Genomic DNA, 22,674 nt, shown 5'->3' with positions numbered 1-22,674 from the left:
CAATCCAAAAGTTGTATCCCAGAAGGATATGTTATGGTGTTTTCTTTTTTCTTCCTCCTCCTCCTCCTCTTCTTCTTCTTCTTCTTCTTCTTTTAAGATTTCTTCTTTATTTATTGTCAGAGAGAGAGCACAAGCAGGCAGAGTCACAGGCAGAGGCAGAGAGAGATGCAGGCTCCCCGCTGGACAAGTAGCCCAATGTGGGACTCGATCCCAGGACCCCGGGATCACAACCTGAGCCGAAGGTAGCAGCTTAACTGACTGAGCCACCCAGGGGTCCCTATTGTGGTGTTTACACCACACAGCAATAAAAGTAAATGGGCTTCTGATGTCTGTTGCAAAATAGATAACTCTTAATGACATAATGTTGAGCAAAAGAGGCCAGGCAGAATAGAACAATTAATGTATGACCTCCCCAAATAGGCAGAATCAAATGATATTTTTAGAGTTGGTAAATTAGTCTGTGAAACCATAAGGAAATGGAAGGAAGTTGAATTCCTTGAAAGTCAAGGCCGTGTTTGGCAGTAGGTGGTGAATGAGGCTATGATGTGCTAGAGCCCCGCAGAGTTTCCATCAGGGTGCCCGTAATATTCCATTTCTTTATCTGAGTAGGTGTTAACCTGAGTTCATTTTGCAACAGTTTGTTAAGCTGTAAATTTAAGTTTTATATACTTTTTCCTGTGCTTTCTTTATATCACAATATTGCAAGTTTAACAGATAAGGTATTCATTTCATTTAGAGGTGTTGTGAGGATTAAAATCCCAACAGAAAGCCTGGCATCATGACTCCCCTCTTCACACAACCAACTTTTTTTTTATTAAGAATCCATTCCAAACTCTTTAGGATCTTCTTATATCCAATAACTGGCCTCCAGGTTGGTTAGATTCTTTTTTTTTTTTTTAATTGCTTAAGGAGCTTTAGAAATGGAACAAGACTGTCCTTATGGAAGTGTTCTGTTGTCTTTGACCTTGGGAATAAACAGTGTTATCCAAAAAGTTAAACACCTCTGTCCATCAAATCCTGGGATGCCATGTTCATAAATGCTGGAAGACTGAGGGTATCCAGAAGATGTGGCACTCTACTCCTGGGTCAGAAAGCCACTTTCCTACAGTTTTTGTTGTCTGATATACACTATCTCATAAGGCACCCCAGCGTCCAGCTTTGTGTAACTGCTGTAAGAGTATGAGTTGATCTGGTGGGCAGGACCAATGAAGGCACCTGGTCATGGGTAGTGTTCGTATGGAGACCTGTGGCCCAGCAAAGGTGATTCCGCATCTTCTCTGAAAGAAGCACAGGCTTTCTCTGGTGCCCCGCATAGTCGCTGGAATGTTGGAAGTAATAAGGAAACGTTCAATGAGTAAGGGAATGTGTAAATGAATACAATAATCAGAAAATAAGTCAGGGGGTAATTATAGTTTAAGTCAGAGGAGAGAGAGAGGCCATAATTTAGGGAAAGATCAAACTGAATATCCGCACTGTGAATGCACCCACAAAAATCAAATCAAATTTGCATGGAGTGGTGAGGAAGCCCTGGGATTTTAAGACCACTTTGCCTGAGGATCAGGTTGAAGTCAACAGGAATCTTTGTGAAAGGAAAGGCAAGCAGCCCTGGGCTCCAGGGTTGAGGCAGGTGGGGTGGGGGTGGGGGGTAGCGAAGTGGGGGGTGGGGATGGCTGGAGTTTTAGGGCTGCATTGTTACTGTCAGTTAGTCTTGTGGGAAATGATCTTTCCACTGCTAGGAAAGGTACCAGGAGTTTTGTGCACTCTCTCTATCTCAAATAAGTAAATAAAATATTTTTTAAAAAATAGCCTAAAAATCTGATAGTGGAATAATTTTTAAAATCTAGGAAAAGACACCACAGTGGAAAGTAAAATATGTAAAGTGTGGAATGAAAGGTAGTACAGAATGCTTTGGAATAGAACAGGCTACTTCAGAATAATTTAAAGGTAAGTAATCTTGACCTTTGCTGTTTAATATTTATATATTTGCATATGTAAGTGGGACACATAAATCGGCATATATTCATAACATACTGTAAGGATAAAATGAATAATTTCAAAAAATCTTGCATCATTTGGCAGTGGTCATAAACTTTTGATCAGAGTACTCATAATAGAAACATACTTAGGAGGTGGAATTTATGAGTGAAATGACTCAGCTTAACTTAAAATACTAAAAAACAAAGAGTGCTAAGAAAAACAATTATGAAGGTAAAAAACTCTACGTTTGCAGGAAGGAATCAATGTTAAGTGAAGAATTTTGTGTCAAAGTTTTATCTTCGTTACATCATTACCTTTTCACATTCTAGAGTCTACAGGGCCCTGCACATCTGCCCCCCCTCCCCGCCCCACATCTTTTCCTTCTCACCTCTTCCCACTCTCCTTGCTTTGTTCATTCCAGTCACAGTGGCCCTCTTTAAGCATCTGGACAGTCTGAAATTCCTTATTATGCCACGACTTTGTACATGCCATTATTTTATTATGACAAATTTAACATTTTTTTATGAAATGGAACTTTGCCCCCTGTGTATGTGATGGCCTACAGAAATAAGGTAATTGGTTAAGTTCTCATTGTCATTCTTCTGCCCTCTACCCCAGCTCATCTCCCTCCACACTTCTAGTCTCAGTTTACATGTCCCTGCCTCAGGAGGACACCCTAATGAGGTCAAGGTCCCCTTTATCACTTTCATTGCAATGGAACTTACTGGATTTGTCTGTAATTATTGGTTTAGTCTCTCTCATGCTAGGCTATAAACTCAGTGAGGTTAGGGCCTGTGTCTGGATCAAGTGTTTATCTCTAGGGCCAGACAAGGTTTCTGGAATATAGTACTCAGTAAATTTTTATTGATTGATTTACTCAATCACTAAATTATTATTCTCCCTATTTCATAGATGAGGAAACCCAAGACTCAGAATTTAAGCCCCTTGCCAAGGTCACATACCTGGCAAAGGGCAATAATATCACTTAGTAGGTTTTCTTCTCTTTACTCCATAATTTGGTGCTGAGGAACACTCCTTTCATACTTAGAAAAAGCAAAAGACTGAAATCTAGGTCCCCAGAGAGAGAAGAAAACGAAAGATGCCTAAATGAAGAGTTAATTTCTCACCTGCGTTTCAAAGTAGACTTTTGAGTCTTTACCAGAAACAAGTCTTAAAAAAAAGGCTTTCTGTTGTAAGAACCAGCTTCTGAGAGAATGAAAAAGAAGTTATGATTACTGTTTTTATAAATCAAAGCTTGGATTTAAATAATCACAACAAAATCGAAAATATTAACTTATTGAAGGCTTACTTTGTGTCAAAGTTTTTGTAAGCATTTCACATTAATTAACCTATTTGATCTTCACAACAACCCAAATGCTGTAAATACTATAATCATCCCCATTTCTACAGATGACAAAACAAGGTTTAAAAAGAAAAACAAGGTTAAAAAACAAACAAACAAACTTGCTCATAGTCACCCAGATAGTAAGTAGGTGTAGAAGAGCCAAAACCTGGGGGACCTAGCGCGTATTCCATCCACAGTGGAGAAGTGAATGGATGATGACATAACAGTTGGTTTCCCTCCCAAAATGAGAGAAGAGTTAAAGCAGGTGGGAAGAAGAGAATCAGAGGGGCCCAGGTGAGAACTGAGACTTTGGGTGATTGAAATGAACCTGATCTCTATTTCTGTCCTTCTGGCTGAACACTCACCAAGGAGGGAGTAATGGGGAGACCCCAGAGTAGGGGGTGTCTCTGGCTTACAGGTTGTAACCAGCCAGATTGTAATCTCAGAGAGAGGATCTCATCTAGCATGGCTCAACAGGGTAGAGGAGCCATGGCAGATAAAACAGGGCAACCTTTCAGATTCTTGTGTATCCTGGAGAACCTTAAGAAGTTTCTCATGTCCCTGACTCTTTGGGACTCTTTAGGGCTCTAAAATAGGGTAGCCAAGGGCCACAGATGAGAAGAGTCCTTGAGGTAGGATAAGGGGAATTAGATCTCTCCAGTCTGACTCCTATGCAAGGAAAGAACCTGAAGACAAGTTTTCAGTATGGATTTTTATGCACACAGATGGTCCTACCCTGTGGCAATTTGACTACTGTATATGAAATTTTACTATCTTTGAAAATTTGGCCATAAGTCACTGAAAGTTATATTTAAAAATATTTTTAAAAATTTTGCTCAAATTTAATTTTACCCAATTATCTAATTACCTTCAGAAATAAGACAACTGGCTACGTTCATTTCACCAGTCATGTAAAATAAAGAAGCATCGGTATATTTCATTATCTAGAGATAAGATAACCATCATTTGGGTTTGCCTGGGACTTCCCTAGTTTTAACCCAGAGAGTCCTTTGTACCCAGTGACCTTCAGGTCCTGGGTCACTGGGAGAGTTAGTCACCGGCCTGCTGCATACATACTGCATTAAAGGCTTGCAGACAAAGGTATTTATCACTAAGAGTTTAGATAAGTCAGTCCCAGTATCCTGGTTTTGACTTTGCAGGATGCAGTGGTATTTCTTCTTGGCTTTAAGTAGATTCTGTCGATAGGCTTACAGAAGACCTCTTGAAGCAGGTCTCTGAATTACGATTTGAAAATGTTCTTGATGTTCTCAAAGAGAAGTGAGACACCTAACTCTGACACACTAAGAGCTAAGCTAGAAGAATCTGTGATAGCTCCACTGACCTTGCAGGGGTAATGTCGGAGAAGGTGCATGTGACTCCAGGAGTCACTGTGGAGCACAGGAGTCAGGACAGGACAAGGAAGCTCTGTGACAGTTTCCTTCACCCTGGCAGCAGCCAGAGCCAGGATTTTTGACTCTGTTGTCAGCTCTCTTATTAATTCTCTCAGCAGTCCTTGGCATCATAGCCAAACATCATTTTAAGCTCTCAGTCTGTCAACTCTGGATAATTCTTAGCTTTCTCACAGTGTTGTTGTGGGAATTGATTAATATTTATGAACACATTTATATGGAAAAGTGCAGTATAAATATTATTGCATGAATTGAAAAATTGTTTCCTGCATAATATTATGCACAAAGGAAAATAAGCCATAGACTGTAGGGTCTTCTTGGAATAGTTTTAAAATAATCCGTTAACTTCCACTTAACCCTTTCATCTTTAATAAGTCTAGTGCTTTTGTTATTTAATGTTTTTAACAATGATTTGTATTAAATTTTTAAAAATAATTTTTATTGTACTGATGCATTTTGTTTCACATTAAGTTCAGTGCATTTCTTTGTTTCCAGTTAAGATTTTCTAAATCATTAAATATGAGTTTCCTCCATTGAATTTGTCCTATAGTATGTGCATATGACATTACTTGAGGAAAGTTGTTGAAACCCATTGCTTAAGAGAATAAATACTTCTGTAGTCAAGTTCACTGCATGCTACATTTCTGTTACGTGCATTCTTGTCCCACTCTTACATTCCTATGCATAAAATTTAAAATATATTTAACTGGGGGTGCCTGGGTGGCTCAGCGGGTTAAGCCTCTGCCTTCAGCTCGGGTCATGATCTCAGGGTCCTGGGATCAAGCCCCGCATTGGGCTCTCTGCTCAGCAGGGAGCCTGCTTCCCCCTCTCTCTCTGCCTGCTTCTCTGCCTACTTGTGATCTCTCTGTCAAATAAATAAATAAAATCTTAAAAAAACCAAAAACCAAAAACCAAAAACCAAAAAAATATATTTAACTGGAAGGAAAATGGGACTTTGAAAATAATTATACTTAAGTATTTGGTTAAGCTTATGAATCATATAAAGTAGACAAATAATGCCTTTCTTATAAAATATGTAACACTAGTAATAATTCTTAAAATATTCATAATGGTAATATTTTACAAACGTCAAAAAATAAATCCATTAAATGTTAAAAGTCTAGTTTGGAAAGATTGATTTTAAAAGTTCAGCAGTCTTTATAACAATTTAACCTTTAATAGTCTAACTTCTGCATCATGTCTACCTTTAAGCTCAAGATTATTATTGCAAATGCTTCTTATTTCTCATAACTTCAACCTGTATAACTCTTTCTAGTCATGGCTGCTATTTTAGTTAAGATGTCAGTGTTGTCTTCTGGCACCAAATGTGTCACATAAGGCTGACAGCCATTTCAGACTGAGTGTTTTGGGACATCAGTACATTAGTAGGATCAACACTGATCTAGGGCCTGGTTCTCAATAATGCACATTAGAAACTTTAAAAATTAAGTTATTCCCAAGTAGTTACGTTTATAAAATATATACTAGTTATATTCACAGGAGAATGATTTATCAAATATATGTACAATTATTTATTCCTAGGAACAGGTGTATTTGGCAGGACTAATAAGACATATTCAGGAATCCAAAACGGAGAAAGTTGCTCAGTGAATACAGAATCTGGACAAGGAAACTGAGTGTTACCAAGCAGAAGAAAACTTCATCTAATATGTTCTAGAGTGGGAGCCTTTTTCGTGCTTACCAAAATTCTATAATAAGTGGTAGTTAAGATCAGAGTACAGTTAAGGGACATATTCTTTTTGTCCCCTCGTCTCTTTCAATTCTTATCAGTCACATACACACAAATCCCATATTGCATAATAAACTTTCTTGTGACAAATGTATTACATTTTCTAGGATCCATTCGAAAGGGATACTTCCTTTTTCAAGAAGCACCCTAAGTCTTTTGCTGAGGTTTGGGAAGCTCTCTAATCTTATCAGCAGTTTGTTTTATATTCTTGTAAATGTGTTGCCTCCCTACCCACCTTCACGCATTACACTTTCCGTAGATGTCTAACTTTATCCAGGTTATCAGTCAGTTAGGGTTAAGTTAAATGCTACGATCCTTAACAATCCTTAAAATCTCTGAGGCCTGAAACAACGAAGGTTAGTTCTCAGTTAGCTTATATGTGTCTGCCTGGGTGGTGAGGCTCTGGTCCATGTTTTGTGCAGCCAGAGAAGTAGGCTAATAGATCATCCCTCATCTGAAGCATTGTTGTCATGGTAAGGGAGGGAAATGCATTTAATTGCACACTTCCTCTTAAAGGCTTTTCCTTGGAAGGGATACACATCAATTCTAATAACATTTCCTTGTTAAAGCAAGTCATATGGCCGTGCTTATCCTCAAAAGGATAGGAAAGTACAATTCTACTACATTCTTGGAGGAGGAGAAGTAGAAATATCCTTGAAGAGCAATAATAAACACCATATCTAGTCATTTTGATTAATATTTTCACTTTTCAAGAATGATATTTTCGACCTAGTTCTCAAATTCAGGGCTCAATTGCTCAACAAATACTCATTTAAGTGTCAGTTTTATCAAAATCCTTTTCCAAGCTCTGGGGATGATACGAAAATGAGACAAGTAAAGATCTAAAGACTCTCGTCTAAAATAGAGCTCGATAGCCCTTTTCCTCTTATAGAACTTGTATTTCTACTTCATAGCTCTTAGCAAATAACCATCATTTATTGATTATTTCTGTAAGTATTTGTCTAATACGGTCTCCTCTACTAGTTTATAAATTCCATAGAGGATACAGGCTGTGTCTGTTTTCATGTCAACATTCTGAAGAGCAACCATCATGCCTGATGCCTTGTAGGCAGTGTTCAATGATTATATGTTGAATAAATTATAGAAGAAAAAAACTATAGTGGAAGTCAAAGGTGGAAACCTTCTTTCCAAACAATTTATATCTTAGTTAGCTCTGTATCGCCCTCTACATTGACAGTATTTATGTGGCCACAGTTTTTGTTTGCAATAATGTCCTTACCAGGAGAGACTATGCTTGCTTTATTTAATCTCATGTCCCCAAGCACTAGCCCAGTGCCTGGCACGTGGTAGGAGCTCAATAAATACTTGTTGACTTAGTGAAGCAAAAGAGATAAGCTCCAAGGACTACTGAAATAAATAATTGTTAATAGGTCACAGTTTTATAAGTTACTGAAGTGTGCTTCTTTCAACTGCCCATTAATAACATGTGGTTTAATCCTCTAAAGCATGAGTGTTACACACAGTTGCTTTTGATAAATTAGTGGGTGAGTGTTTTTGTAATTGGACAAAATTCTGATTGCATCTGACATGAACTGATTAATAGAGATTCAGCACGTGACCTCCAGTGGCTGGAGACAGATCCTTTGCTGGAGGCCCAAGCAGAGAATGATAAAAGGAAAGTTTGTCTCACATTCTATTCCTTTGGGTCTAGGTCTGCAGAATGGAATTGTAACTCACTTCAAATAAACTGTTTTAGGTCAATATTCTGAAAATCCCATTAACTGAGGAGATGTAAAAATATGTACAGTTAACCAAGCTGTAATAAATGCTCCTTTCTAAAGATGAGTATAGCACACAGAGTATAGGCTTTTGGTGTTAAAGTGAGCCAAATACACATATATCATTCTGTATACAGGAGACAAGATGTGACTCATGGTTTGACTTCCACTGAGGAAAAGAAAACCACTTTCTAATAGGCTTTTATTGTATATTAAATACATTTACCTTGATGGTTCTTCAAGTAACATTAAGCCCCTGAGACTTGCCTAAACGTCCAACATTATATCTCAAGACCCGAGATGCCAATTACACCAATCACAAGTCTGTAAATTGCCATGCCATATACAACTATACATATACATGATTTAACAGGAGATTTTCAATATAAACATTACAAAAAGATAATTATTATGAGCTTAGTTGTTAAAGTGCTAAGCACTTGAAAAAAAAGTATAACCTTCGTAAGAAGTCATTATTTCATTTTTTATATATATATATTCACACATATAAATAATTTCATTATTTTGAAAAATTATTAGAGGCTTTTGTCTGAAGTTAACTAAAATATTTCTTTAACCTTGACTTTAAATAGTAGGAATTTATAAGGTTAGTAGTTTTTTTTTAATTAAGAAACAAATGGAAAGAAACTTAAAAACATGAGAACAATTGAATAATAACCATTAATGTGAACCGTAGAAATGTGAATACAGTTACTTAGAGATAGTCCAATTAAAAAAAAAAAAAGAATGCCAAGTATACTACTTATTTATCAGAGACCAAAAAAAAAAAAAAAAAAAAAAAGCCTAGATGAACAGGGAATTCTTGAAATTCTGCCCAATTACTTGGCATGAATATTGGAAAATTCTAATTCTGGGGAGTTTATTTTAAGACTTTTTTTTTGTTTCTATATAAAATCATCTATGTATAAGTCAGACCAGTACATTTGCTGTCACTGGTAATGACTAAAAATTTTACAGCCCCCGGTAATAGAAATAAAACTATTGCATATCTCTTTTAATTGGAAAATGCTGACTGGACATATGACAATAATCTCCCCATATTAATGCTATTAGAATTTTGCAAGTACAGGCATACCTCGTTTTATTGTGCTTTGCTTGATTGTGCTTTGCAGATATAACTTTTTTTGTTAATTGAAGTTTTGGGACACACCTGCATCAAACAAATCTGTTGGCACCATTTGTCCAACCACATTTGTTCATTTTGTGTCCCTGTATCACATCTTAGTAATCCTCACAATATTTCAGACTTTTTCATTATTGTTATATTTGTTATGGTGTTCTATGACCAGAGATCATGACTCACTGAAAGCTCAGATGATTGTTAACATTTTTTAGCAATAGTGTTTTTAAATTAAGGTTTTGTCTTTTTTTTTTTTTTTGTAAGAGATAATGCTCTTGCAAAATGAGAATACGGTATAGTATAAACATAACTTTTTTAGGTACTGGGAAGTCAAAAAAATAATTTGACTTACTTTATTGCAGTATTTGCGTTATTGTGGTGGTCTGGAACTGAACCTGCAGTATCTTCAAGCTGTGCCCATACTGTAGTAATTTTGCTGCTGGGTAGATGAGAACCTTGATTAATGAAGTATCGGTTTAACATGGAAAGACAAACCACCTGGGTGATCCATGGATACCTACTTCCATTTTAGAAAAGGCATATCAGCTGCTTCCAGGAGATTGTATATACAAGAATACTCCATCCTTTTGGAAAGCAAGTTCTTTATCTAATTCCCTTTGCAGATCTCTTTAGAATACTTTTCCAGTATCTTGCTGAAATCTAGATACACTATGCCCATTTCATGTCTTTTATAGTGCCAAAGAATGAAATGAAGAGATTTAAAGAGTTTTTTTCTTTTTCTTTTCCAAAGAGGAATTAATTTTCTTGCAAGCAAGGGAACTCAAGCAAGGGAAATCAATAAATTCATTGAGTAGTTCACTGAAGGGAAAAGTCATGGTTTCTGAACTGTGATAAATGGGGTTTTCTGGATATGCTCTTTAATATTGAAAACACACCCACTAGATAGGGACAGAATGAGGCCAGTGGTCAGTGTTGGCTGTCGTTTCCCATAGCCTATTGTCATTGATCAGGAAAAATGCTTCAGTTATGGACAGTAAGGATCTGGCAAGCCAGGCTCCTCACAGCTCATGTCCTGCAATGGTTTTAGCTGGTAACAACCAGTTGCAGTAAAATAAAACCTCAGCATTTGCTTTCATATCTCTTAAGTGCTGCTGCAAGTGAAAAATTTTCCCTTTGTAATAGCAGTTCTAAATGAAGAAAAAAATTGAGCTTAATTTGACATCATTTTCCAGTCCATTTTGGTGTCTAATAATCACAACTTTCTCTTAAATTTCATTTCTCAGGAAAATGTGTCCAATCCTCTTTATTTAGTCTGAAATGAACACTGTACTCTTGGCTGAGAAAACTAAGAAAATTTAGAATTAAGTTGTTATCATGTGCTTCAAATATTCATGCTGTCCCTTCCTCCTTTTCCTCATTATCATGTTCTTCATATGTAACTTGAGCTCTCCATAATATATTTCATATCCTTAAGTTTGTTCTAATAGATTCTTGCCATTTTGCCATGGGTTGGTCTAGTGTCCAGTCCCACCAAAACCGGCCAAATGAGAAACTGATGAAGGCTAAGATGAAACACGTCAAAGATCCCAGAGTCCCAGGCTGTATTTGAGCCAAAGGAAGAAGCTGAATTTTGCCAAGAAGATCCTATTTCCAAATAAGGTCATATTCTGATGTATTGGGAGGTAGGACTTCAACCTATGTTTTTGAAGGACACAATTCAACCAATAGCATACTCTAAGAAAGAAGCCAGGTTTGGAAATTATGGAAAGCTCTTTGGAACTAGGCTGAGAACTAAAGGATATATCTGCATAAAGGCTCCTAGAAGAGCATTACTGGCTGGGAGAATGGTGAGTAAAAAGTCACTGGTCAGAAGAAGACCTTGGCTGTTGCTTCAGTGAACAGAAATATGGCCTCTGTGGCTGGACCACAGACATCCAAAGAAGGAAAAAGGGGAGATGATACTGGGGAGCTAGAGGGGTTGGAGATAGGCCAGTACCTAAAGATACAGAGTTTGGAATTTACTTCCACTGATGGTAAGCTGTTGAAAAACACAAATTGGACTTATATTTTTATTTTTTTAAAGTTTATTTTTTAATTTATTTCAGTAATCTCTGAACCCAATGTAGGCTCAAAATCATGGCCATGAGATCAAGGGTTGTATATTCTTCCGACTTGGCCAGCTAGGCACCCCTGAGTTATACTTTTATTCATTATTTTTATTTTTAAAGATTTTTATTTATTTATTTGAGAGACAGAGAGAGGGAGCAAGCACAAGGAGGGGGAGGACCAGAGGGAGAGGGAGAAGGAGGCTGCCCACTGAGCAGGAAGCCCAACACGGTCTCCATCCCAGAACTCAGAGATCACTACCTGAGTTGAAGGCAGACGCTTAACCAACGGAGCCACCCAGGTGCCCCAGTACTTTTATTTTTTATTTTTTATTTTTATTTTTATTTTTTTAAAGATTTTATTTATTTATTTGACAGAGCGAGATCACAAGTAGGCAGAGAGGCAGGCAGAGAGAAAGAGGAGGATCAGGCTCCCTGCCAAGCAGAGAGCCCGATGCAGGACTCGATCCCAGGACCCTGAGATCATGACCCGAGCCGAAGGCAGAGGCTTAACCCACTGAGCCACCCAGGTGCCCTGTCCCAGTACGTTTAAAGATTATTTTTTCAGGGACACCTGGGTGGCTCAGTCGATTAAGTGTCCAACTCTTGATTTAGGCTCAGGTCATGATCTCAGGGCCTTAAGATCAAGCCCCGTGTTGGGCTCTGTGCTGAGTGTGGAGCCTGCTTGGGATTCTTTCTCTCCCTCTGCCTCTGCCCTCCCACCATTCTCTCTCTCTCTTCTAAAAAAGTAAAAAAGAAAAGAAAAAAGAAAAGAAGAACTTAAAAAGACAATTTGGGCTGCCATTTGGAGAGTAGATTGTGGCATAGCAAGAGGAGAAGCAGGGAGGTCCCCTGTGCATAGGATGGCATTCTAGATTCTCCTTGAGATGCAAAGAAATGAGAGATACACACACTTAACTTCAAGGAGAGAGCAGTGTGCTTGGGGAAAACAATGCAATTACACATAAACAGATATTAAGTGACTTAAGATATTACAAATCTGTGTTTTAGATGAATGATGTTCACTCTCAGCATGCATTATTGAGTACCTAGTAGGTGTTAGGCATTACGCTGCTATAGGAAGCCAACAAAGGCTTACAGTGTGTAAAGAGGTTAGAATTGATTGGGTGAGACAGTTATGAGTTAAATGATAGAGATGGTAATGGGATCTGGTGGGGAACATGAATGAGGGAGTAGTCAATTCTGTTTAATAAAGTGGTCAGGAATGAATGAAGGAGAGAGATAGTTTCTCCTGCTCTTATATAAGTACCCATATTTGTCTGGGAAATAAATTGGAGGACACTTGGGTACAAAAGGGAGATGAACCGGGGAAGCCACACTAGGCAAATGGGGAGGACTGGATAAAAGTTAACATGTATGAGGTGCCCAGGTGGCTCAGTCAGTTAAATGTCTGCCTTTGGCTCAGGTCATGATCCCAGGGTCCTGGGATAGAGTCCCACATTGGGCTCCCTGTTCTGCAGGGAGCCTGCTTCTCCCTCTGCCTCTGCCTCTCTCTCTGTCTCTGTCTCTCAGTGAAGAGATACATAAAATCTTAAAAAAAAAAAAGTGAACATGTATGAAGAAGCAAGGCATCTTTGCGGACTTTAAGACTTACATGAGCCCACTTCAAGAGTTTGGTAGAAAACTAGATGTGGTTACGATTTTTATTTTTATTTTATATTTCTTTCTAAGATGTCTTTTTTCTATGTGTGGGGAATCTTCCACTGTATGAGTTGGAGAGGCAAAGTCCCATCTTCCATTCTGAGAGCTCTCTCTGAACCCTGAAAGCTGGAGTTGGGGTGAGATGCTTTGGAGGAGACAGTGTCATCTGGTATCCAGTGGTGGCGGAGTTGTGCTAGAGCCCATGGAGGAGCCGGTGGGAGTGCCCAATGTCCTTGGTGGTAGCAGTCCCTCAGTGACCTGTCCTTGTGGGAAGACTCTGGACATGGCCACACATTTTTATTTCTGCTGACTTTTACAAGCCTTGTTCTCAACTTGACTGTCGACTCTGAAAACCACTTGAATTATTTCAGTATGTTCTTTTTCAGCATAAGTTAGCCAGAGCTGGTTTCTTAGTTTGCCTAAGAACTCTGAGTGATACAGAGTGGAGTAGAATGAGTTAGGCAGGAGTGAGGCGATGTAGAACCTTTCTTTCTAAAATACAGCCTTTATCCTAAAGGCAGTGAGTAGCCATTGAAGAGTACTTTTAAAAATTTAAGTTTTTAATTTTGACATAATTGTAGATTTGTATGTGATAGAAATAATAGAGATCTTGCGGACCCTTTACCTCACTCCCCTCAGTGATGACATCTTACAAAACCACAGGACTGTATCACAACTCAGATATTGGCATAGATAACAACCAAGACACAGAACATTCCCATCACCATGAGAAACCTCCCGTTAACCTTTATAGTCCCACCTACTTCCTTCTCATCTCTACCCGCTCCTTCAGCTCTGGCAACCACTAATGGAATCTCCATTTTTATAGTTCTGTCTTTCAAGATGTCTTATGTTGTTACATAAATGGCATCATACAATAAATATCCTTTTGGGATCAGCTTTTTTTCCCTTAACTAATTTCTTAGGATGCAGGTTGCTGTAGATATCGGTGGTGTGCCCATGTAATTGCTGAATCGTATTCCACAGTTTGTACTGATTCCACAGTATGCGCAGAGCTCTGTTTGTCTGGTCATTTGCCCACTGAAGGACAGCTGGGTTGTCTCCAGTTTGCAGCTGTTATGAATAAAGCTGCTAAAACATTTGTATACAAGTTTTTGTATGAACACGAGTTTTCATTTCTCAGGGATAAATGTCTACCAGTATAATAGTTGCTTTATACAGTAGTTACATGTTTAGTTTAATGAGAAACTGCCCAACTGTTATCCAGAGTGACGGGGCCATTTTTCATCTCCAGCAGCAGTGTATGAGTGATCTAGCTTCTCTATATCCTTACCATCCTCACTGGGTGTTGTCTTACTTTTTATTTGAGCCATTCTGATAGCTGTATAGTGATATCTCATTATGGTTTTAATTTGCCTTTTCTGGTGGCTAATGATCTCTTTGAACATCTTTTTATGTGCTTATTTTCTACCTGTATATTTTCTTTGGTTAAATGTCTATTCATATCTTGTACCCATTTTCAAAGTGGATTGTTTTATTACCATTAAATTTAAGGTGTTCTTTGTATATTCTGGATATTAGTCCTCCATCAGAGTTGTGAGCTGCAAATACTTTAGGTATCTTCTCTTACTTTGTAACTTACATTTTCCTTCTCTTTTTTTTTTTTTTAAAGATTTTATTTATTTATTTGTCATAGAGAGAGAAGCGAGAGTGAGCACAGGCAGACAGAGTGGCAGGCAGAGGCAGAGGGAGAAGCAGGCTCCCTGCCAAGCAAGGAGCCCGATGTGGGACTCGATCCCAGGACGCCGGGATCATGACCTGAGCCGAAGGCAGCTGCTTAACCAACTGAGCCACCCAGGCGTCCCACATTTTCCTTCTCTTAACAGGGTCCTTTGAGAACAAAAATTTTAGTTAACGATAAGTCCAGTTTATGAATTTTCCTTTTATGGGTAGTACTTTGGGTGTTAAGTCTATGAACTTTTTGGGTAGGCCAACTATAGTTGGACATTTTACATCAAGTTCATGATCTTTTAAGTTAATTTTTGTGGAAAATATAAGACTTAGGTTGAAGGGTTTTTTTTGTTTTTTGTTTTTTTTTGGTCTGTGCCTGTCCAATTGGTTCAGTACCATTTTTTGAAAAAGTTATCTTTCCTCAATTGAATTACTTTTCCATCTTTGACAAAAATCAGTTGTGCATATTTACATGGGTCTCTTTCTGGGTACTCTATTCTGTTTCACTGATCTGTGTGTTTATTCTTCTAATGATTCCACATGGTCTTGATTACTATAGCTATGTAATATGTTGAATATCAGGTAGACTGATTACTCCTACTTGATTCTTTTCATCAAAGTGTTTTTAAAAGGGTGCAGTATTAACAGGTTTACACTCTGGTATGATCACTCTGCCTACGGAGTAGAGGATGGATGGGAAACATGGGATTGGAAAGAGGAAGATTAGAGAGTTGGAAAGAGCCAAAGATGTCTTGAGTTAAGGAAGTGTCAGTGGGCTGGAGAGGAAGTTAATAAGGAAAGCAGATGTTAAACAGTTTAAATTTCCAGCATTTGTTCAGTGATCAGCTGGGGGGAAAGGAAAAAAGAGGAGTTTAGGGTGCTTCTTACTTAAGGTACTAATTTGACACGATTTTGACTTAGGCAGAGAATACATAAAAATGAAAGGTTTTGAATGTTATTTTGGAATAACATTCCAAATATTTTGGAAAAACATTATTTTGAATGTTATATTTGAATTTGAAATTAAGGTGCCTTTGGGGCATTCTATATAGACCATGACTATCTAGTTTGATAACAGATAAGACTGGGATGGAGATGAAGGTTTGAAAGTTTTCAGTAACTGAAGCCACAGATGCAGAGGGTGGGGCCACCCAGTAGTATGTATACCCAGTGAAGGGTTTTAGCCCAGGTACCCAGGTAACATTCACTCCAGGGATAGGTGGAGGAAGACCAATCTGCAAATTACTGAGTAGAATTGTGGAATAAAGGAGAAAATCAAGAAGACAACGTTGTAAGAGGCTTAAAAACAATCTTTGCCAGTGAAGACTGGTCAAATGGAATGAGGATGGAAAAGGAGTGATTTGATTTGACAAACAGCAAGATATTGGTGACATCAAGTGTACCAAGTACACTGATGCAGCATGAGGTAAAGCCAGATTGCAGTCTATTAGTGGGGAAGGAAGAGCAAAGTGGGAAAGAAGAAACATTCACTATTGCTCTGAGAAATGTGGCTGAAGAAAAAAAAAAAAAAAGAGAGAGATGGTTCCTACAGTGGGATAAAAGATTTAACAGTTGTTTTCTATTTTTCTCCTTTTTTCCCTTTCTTTTTTTTTTTCTTCTATTCTTTTCTTTTTAATGCTTGAGAGACTTCCACTTGATTATAGATTTTGGGGAAGGTACCTACCAAGAAAGGCAAGAGGAGATGGAATTGACCAATCATACAAAGGACTAATATCAAGAGCACAAGACATGGACTTTAACCTCCTTTTCCTTCCCTGAAAACATAACAGAATTAGTCTTAGGTACCTATAATAAAAAATCAAAATAATTACACCTTACATAGATGGCAGATAATTTGTCTTCCATATTGCAAACAAGTCTGAAGGTAGGTACTTCTAAGACACAAGTTCCTTTTTTCTTTTACTCTTTACATTTTTAAGGTCACCTGATGGTCCAAGATGTCTGCTGGAGGCCCAGCCATCTCACCTGAGTTCCAGGGAAGCAGAAAGAGAAAAGAGGAAAGGAAAAAAGGAATTGACCTCCCAGCTAAGTCCAGCTCTTTTGGGCCACCTTCCTGAAACCCTACCTAAGGATTTCTGCTTACTTATTTACTGGCCCCTTCTAGCTGTAAGGAGGGTTGAGAAATGTATCTTTAGATTTTGTTTCCATAAAAGTAAGGTTCTGTTAGTAAGGAAGAAGAAACTGGATATAGGGTAGAGAAGTAGAAGTTTCTGTCCCAAAAGGAAAGAACGTACGAGGGTTTATAGATTTAGATGTATTTTTTTGATGCAAGAAAAGGAAATTGAATTTGTTAATGTTGAATAGACCGGGAATGTCTGTGAATGTCAGCAGCAAGGTCATCACTGGAGAAAGAGGATATCCACAGAGATGCTGCAAAGAATGGTGGACAAATTTGCTACAGTGTTACGAGGAAATGAAGGGAACAGCAGCTGACCAGACTGGCATATAAAAGAATGTTGAGCCACGCTAAGGGCTTAGCACTAGGAGTTGGAGATCATTAATTTGTCTGGGTATAAAACTGAGTAGCTGTGGGATTTTCTCTTGCAGTATTCAGCAAATAGAATACAGGAGCATGGTTAAATTCATTTCACATGATGTATGTGCCGGGTGTGAGGGTTGCATAAGCTAGAAAAACTCAATGGAAGGAAATACTATTTTGACAAAGAAAGCCTAGAGAATGTGTGGGATTTTTGTTCAGATAACAAATTGCAGGCGGGAGTCTGTTGGGAGGGAAAGGAGTAGTAAGCAGAGGAATGACACAGGAGGTGGGATCAGAGGTGGGAATGGACCGAGCATGTTAGAAGACACAGTAAAGCAATCTGGCCGAGCGGGAGGGCTGCAGAAAGGCCAGCATGGAAGGAGGGTGTGAAAAGGGCCCATCTGACAAAGATCAGGTAAAGTACAAACTCTCTAGCCCCCACGTCCACGCCATATCTTCCAGGCAGTGGGGATCTGATGAAGGTTATTGTGCAGGAGAGTGATTTAAGACAATTAACGTGGTGGCAGTCCGCTCCATCCAGAGATGGGAGAGGGACATTGGCTGGAGGCAGGAAAACTGGTCTAGGAGGCTGGCAAAGGAATCTGACATTCAGGAAACAGTAAGAGAGGAAAGAGGGTTAGAGGCAAAGGACAAAAAGTTGCCCTCACTCTGCTCCCTGTACTTCTCACACTACAGAATTCTCGTTCTCAAATGTGAGTGACTTGCATAGTTTCTCTCACCCCATGAGACTCCTCTCTCCCTCCATTCTTTCCTTCCCCTCCCTCCCTCCTTTTCCTTCTTTTTTTTCTTTCTCTTTCTCCTTTCCTTTCCTCTTCTCTCCTTCATCTTCCTTCTTTCCTCCTTCCCTTCCTTCCTTCTTCCTTCCCTCTCTCCCTTCTGTGTTCTTTCTTTCTTTCCAGAGAGGGAAAGAGAGACGAGAGAGAGAGAGAGAGAGAGCGCGAGCGAGCGCATGTGCACAGTGGGGGGGGGTGTGCAGAGAGAGAAGGAGAGAGACACTTTTTTTTATTAACATATAATGTATTATTTGCTCCAGGGGTACAGGTCAGTGAATCATCAGGCTTACGCATTTCACAGCATTCACCATAGCACATACCCTCCCTGATGTCCATCACCCAGCCACCCTATCCCTATCCCCCTACCCCCCAGCAACCTTCAGTTTGTTTTGTGAAATTAAGAGTCTCTTATGGTTTGCTCCCTCCTAATCCCACCTTATTTCATTTTTTCCTTCCCTACCCTCCATGAGCCTCTGCCCTGCCTCTCAAATTCTTCATATCAGAGAGATTATATGATAATTGTCTTTCTCTGATTGACATTTCGCTTAGCATAATATCCTCTAGTTCCATCCACATTGTTGCAAATGGCAAGACTTCGAAAATTTGATGGCTGCATAGTATTCCATTGTATATATATACCACATCTTCTTTATCCATTCATCTGTTGATGGACATCTAGGTTCTTTCCATAATTTGGCTATTGTGGACATTGCTGCTATAGACATTCGGGTGCATGTGCCCGAGAAGGAGAGAGACTCTTAAGCAGGCTCCATGATCAGATCAGTGAGGAGCCTGACGTGGGACTTGATCTCACAACCCTGAGATCATGACATGAGCTGAAATCTAGAGTCATTTAACCAACTGAGACACCCAGGAGCCCCTCTTCTTTCCTCCCTCCCCATTCCTCCCTGCCCTCCCCGCCTTCCTTCCTTCTTTCCTTCCTTCCCTCTTTCCTCAATACTTACAGAGTATTTACTGCTTACATACTGGATGTTGTATAAGGCACTAAAGACTCAGAGAAGGAAATCTGATTCCTTAGCAAACAAGTGACATTTAGCAGGTGACCAAGTAAAAGTGTGTGTCAGGTTTTAAGGGTACACAGAGTAGGGGACCTCTAACTCAGAGAAAATATCAATTGAACTCAGCCTGGAAAAATCAGGAGGAGGTCACAGGGTGGGGTAGGGTAGCAGGGAGGGCTTCAGGAGCCTTGGTTGCCTAGGGAGACTGCATCCCAGAGTGTGTGTGTGTGTGTGTGTGTGTGTGTGTGTGTGAGAGAGAGAGAGAGAGAGAGAGAGAGATAGGGAAGGGCCATGAGGTCAGAGAGGGCTTTATGTGTCCTGATAAAGAATTTGGGTTTTATTCCAAACACGCTGGGTGGTCCTGGTGGATTTTACACAGAAGGATGACATTAACTTCTTTTTAGAGTCATCAAAACTCAGGCTTTGAAGACAGATTGAGACCAGAGTGTTACTCTTGGTTCAGCCACTTGGTGGCTGTGTGAGCTTGGACAATTTACTTAATCGTGTGAAGCCTAGGTTTCTTCTTTAAAATCGAAAACAAACAAACCCAACTTCCTCCTAGGTACTATTGTTTTTATTTGCCAAGAGGATTAAATGAATACCATTTGTAACATTCTTAGCACAGGGCCTGGCACATAGAAAGCCCTCCAATCCTGATGGCTACTCTCTACCAGCACTCATATCATTATTATGATTGTAAAAATTGATCTGGGAGTGGTATGAAAGGTGTGGCAGAGGTAGGGGGTAAGCTGGAGGAAGGGAGACTACTTAGGATGCTTCTGGAAGAATCCCGGGAAAAACTAACTTTCTTACTTTTCTTTCTTTCCTTCCTTCTTCCTTCTTTCTTTCCAGTACATAGCTGTCATTCAGAAGGGATAAAATAAGTTTGTGGACTAAATTAAAAGGAAGACTGAGCAGAATTTACTGATTGATTAGCTCAGAGAAACCAGGGGGAGAGTAAAAGATGACTTTAAGGCTTCGAGGTTGGGTGACTGCAGAGTTCTGGTGCTGTTAACACAAAGAAACCCTTTCTCTCCCCATCCCATGACTCAGCTTTCTCAGACCATTGTTCGCCTGACACCTTCCGATGGTCACCCGCTTTTTCAATTTCATTTATTTGCCCAGTGATTGTGCTGTGCGTGTCTGCCACTTTGTCTTTTTCCAGAATGCCTTGTCATAACCATAATGGGAGCATATCTGAATTTAAAAACTTCAACTTTTTGAAGCCTCAGACTCCACTTACAAATTGGTTTTGAATACCTCTCTCTAACTCCTTCCAAACCTCATTTCATTTTTAGATCCTATAGATGTCTTTGGAAAGACTAGCATCCTATGCCTCTACGTGGGGGGATTAATAGGATCCCACACTTTTACAATTAATACTGTGTCTGAAACAAAATATTTTTATGGCTTCTCAGTATTATATAATTGTCATTTTCTCTCATATATGGAATTGTATTTTTGGTCCCATGTCACAAACAGACAACCAAAACTGGCTCAGCTTTTGGCTTTTCTTTTCTGGCTAATTGGTGCTTCCCCTCTAACTCAGAAGACATTTGGGAAAACCTGGGAATTTGACATGAGGTCTTGTTCTAGCCAGGTCATCTGTCCACCATGAATGACTGATTTTAGTACCAAGTAAGAACAGATGGGGCTGAAGCCATGGCCATCATTCTCTGGGTTTTCTTTTTTTTCCCTTGAGTTTGATTATTCTGATTACTAAAAATGCCCTGCTGTTTGTCCAAAAACAGGAATTTTGAGAGTGCTGAGGCTCGGTTAGCCAGGTCAAGTCTCCAGTAATATATATAGAGATTGTGTTTTAGAGTGGAAAATTTTAATAAATATCTTATACGAAAACAAGTGACACATGGTAAACAAGTTGAGAGTTGGTCTCTACTAGTGAAAATGGCAGTGTGTAGATCTGTCCACAGTCTCTGCCTGATTGTTGGGAGTCAGCTGTCGCAAACAAGAGGACGTCGAGAAAACCCCCTGCCCCTCAGGATGGCTGTCTGATCTCAGCGTCATTAGCTCCTGAGGTCCCACCAATAAAGTTAGAATTCCTGTAGACCCACAGCAACTCACATGCGGTCCTTCTACTCCTTCTCTCTACTGGTCCCCTAGAGAGAGAGAGTGTGTGTGTGTGTGTGTGTGTGTGTGTGTGTGTGTGCGCGCGCATTTCAGAAATAGTTCATGAGAGATGGGAAACTAAATGTCTCTGTGGGAAAAAGCAGTGTTTCAGGTTCTCAGCATTTTAGTCAGCTGCTCTCGTATTTTTCCAGACTGTAAATATATTATGAAGCTATTAAAAATCTATTCATCGTGATGAAAAAAGGTAGGAACTCGATAGTTCTTTCCCGTTGCCGTTTGTCCAAAAACAAATATCTAAACATTTTAATTATCCTTTTAATTTCCCTTAGTGGTGGCAGAATAATCCTACTCATCTTCACGAGGGAGCAAAAAGTCTGTGCTGGGAACATAGCAAGACAAAAATCTCCCTGGGCTAGCCTGTTTATCCAGTGGTAAGGACTTTGGCAGCTCCCTGGTGAGGGCGCTGGTGTGGGAAGGGAGAGGTAGAGAGGACAGGAATCTCTTTTAAATCACAGACAGAAGGAAACCAGGAAGTCAGGAGAAATTACTGCTCGTAGCTCAGGATGTTAAAGGCAATAGGCTCCCCTGGTTGGTTAATCATTAGCAAAAAGGAAAGCTCTGTGGGGGTCAGGACCGGCCAGACCACAGAGACGGACTCCAGCAGGGAGAGAGCTCCTGGCAGAGGGAAGAAGTGATCTTACCTGCAGTTCACCTCTTTCTTTTACTGACTTTACCTCGGGACATAAAGCAAGATGACTCTTCTGTTCTTAGACGTTTGTCTAAATGAAGCCCTCTTGATTTCATTTTTGCTCTGGGATTCCTAAGCAGAGAAGAAGAAAAGACATCTTCCCCTGAGCAGCCTCCCAGCTCCCATTCAGTTTGGTACCGGGGCAGCAGCTCCAGCCACAGAAAGCAACCCGGTGAGTGTCCCCAAGCGGGGGGTCACTGCAGGCAGATCTGCCCCTCGTTGTGAAACGGGGCTTTGCACACTTTCTGAAGCCCGGGGAATTGGTGCTGACTTCCAAGCTGCCAGGTGGAAGAAGAGAAAGTTGATCTGCAGACCCTGAGGGGAGAGGGAGAAGCCCCTCTCCCCTCCCCCCTACCACAGCACCATGGGCAACGTTTGTCTGAGGTTCTGGGCATACTTGCGGCCCTGTCTCCCCTGCTTGTTCCAGGAGGCTGACAAGCCGGGAGTGGTGATTGAGAACCCCATGGCCCACTGCTCCCCCGGTCCTCCCCAGCTGCAGAGTCAGGAGCCCGGGAGGAGCCACGGCCACCACTTTGTGGCTCTGTTTGACTACCAGGCTCGGACCGCAGAGGACCTTAGCTTCCGCACGGGCGACAAGCTCCAAGTCCTGGACACTTCCCGGGAGGGCTGGTGGTTCGCCAGGCACTTGGAGAAAAGGGGAGATGGCTCTGCCCAGCCGCTGCAGGGCTATATTCCTTCTAACTATGTGGCTGAGGACAGGAGCCTGCAGGCAGAGCCGTGAGT

At 40.0% G+C, this 22,674-nt stretch overlaps 1 protein-coding gene across 5 annotated transcripts in view; it reads left to right on the top strand.

Annotated features, from left to right (window-relative positions):
* FRK (fyn related Src family tyrosine kinase) overlaps nucleotides 1-22,674 on the top strand; it is a 132,829-nt gene that overhangs the window by 17,873 nt on the left and 92,282 nt on the right. For 3 of the 5 annotated variants that reach the window (XM_047734329.1, XM_047734331.1, XM_047734330.1), the window contains exons 2-3: nucleotides 1,845-1,944; nucleotides 3,520-3,616. The exons of 1 other annotated variant lie outside the window; for it this stretch is intronic. In XM_047734329.1, coding sequence (XP_047590285.1) covers nucleotides 3,531-3,616 — 86 coding nt within the window. In that variant the 5' untranslated portion in view covers nucleotides 1,845-1,944; nucleotides 3,520-3,530. Of the gene's footprint in view, nucleotides 1-1,844; nucleotides 1,945-3,519; nucleotides 3,617-21,795; nucleotides 22,669-22,674 lie in introns of those variants that run through there. One more of the 5 variants, XM_047734326.1, reaches the window with a different exon arrangement.

This window comes from Lutra lutra, chromosome 6, assembly GCF_902655055.1.
Source record: "Lutra lutra chromosome 6, mLutLut1.2, whole genome shotgun sequence".
Taxonomy (NCBI): Eukaryota; Metazoa; Chordata; class Mammalia; order Carnivora; family Mustelidae; genus Lutra; species Lutra lutra.
Note: the sequence above shows the minus strand (reverse complement) of the source record. Positions and strands in the feature narration are given on the sequence as shown.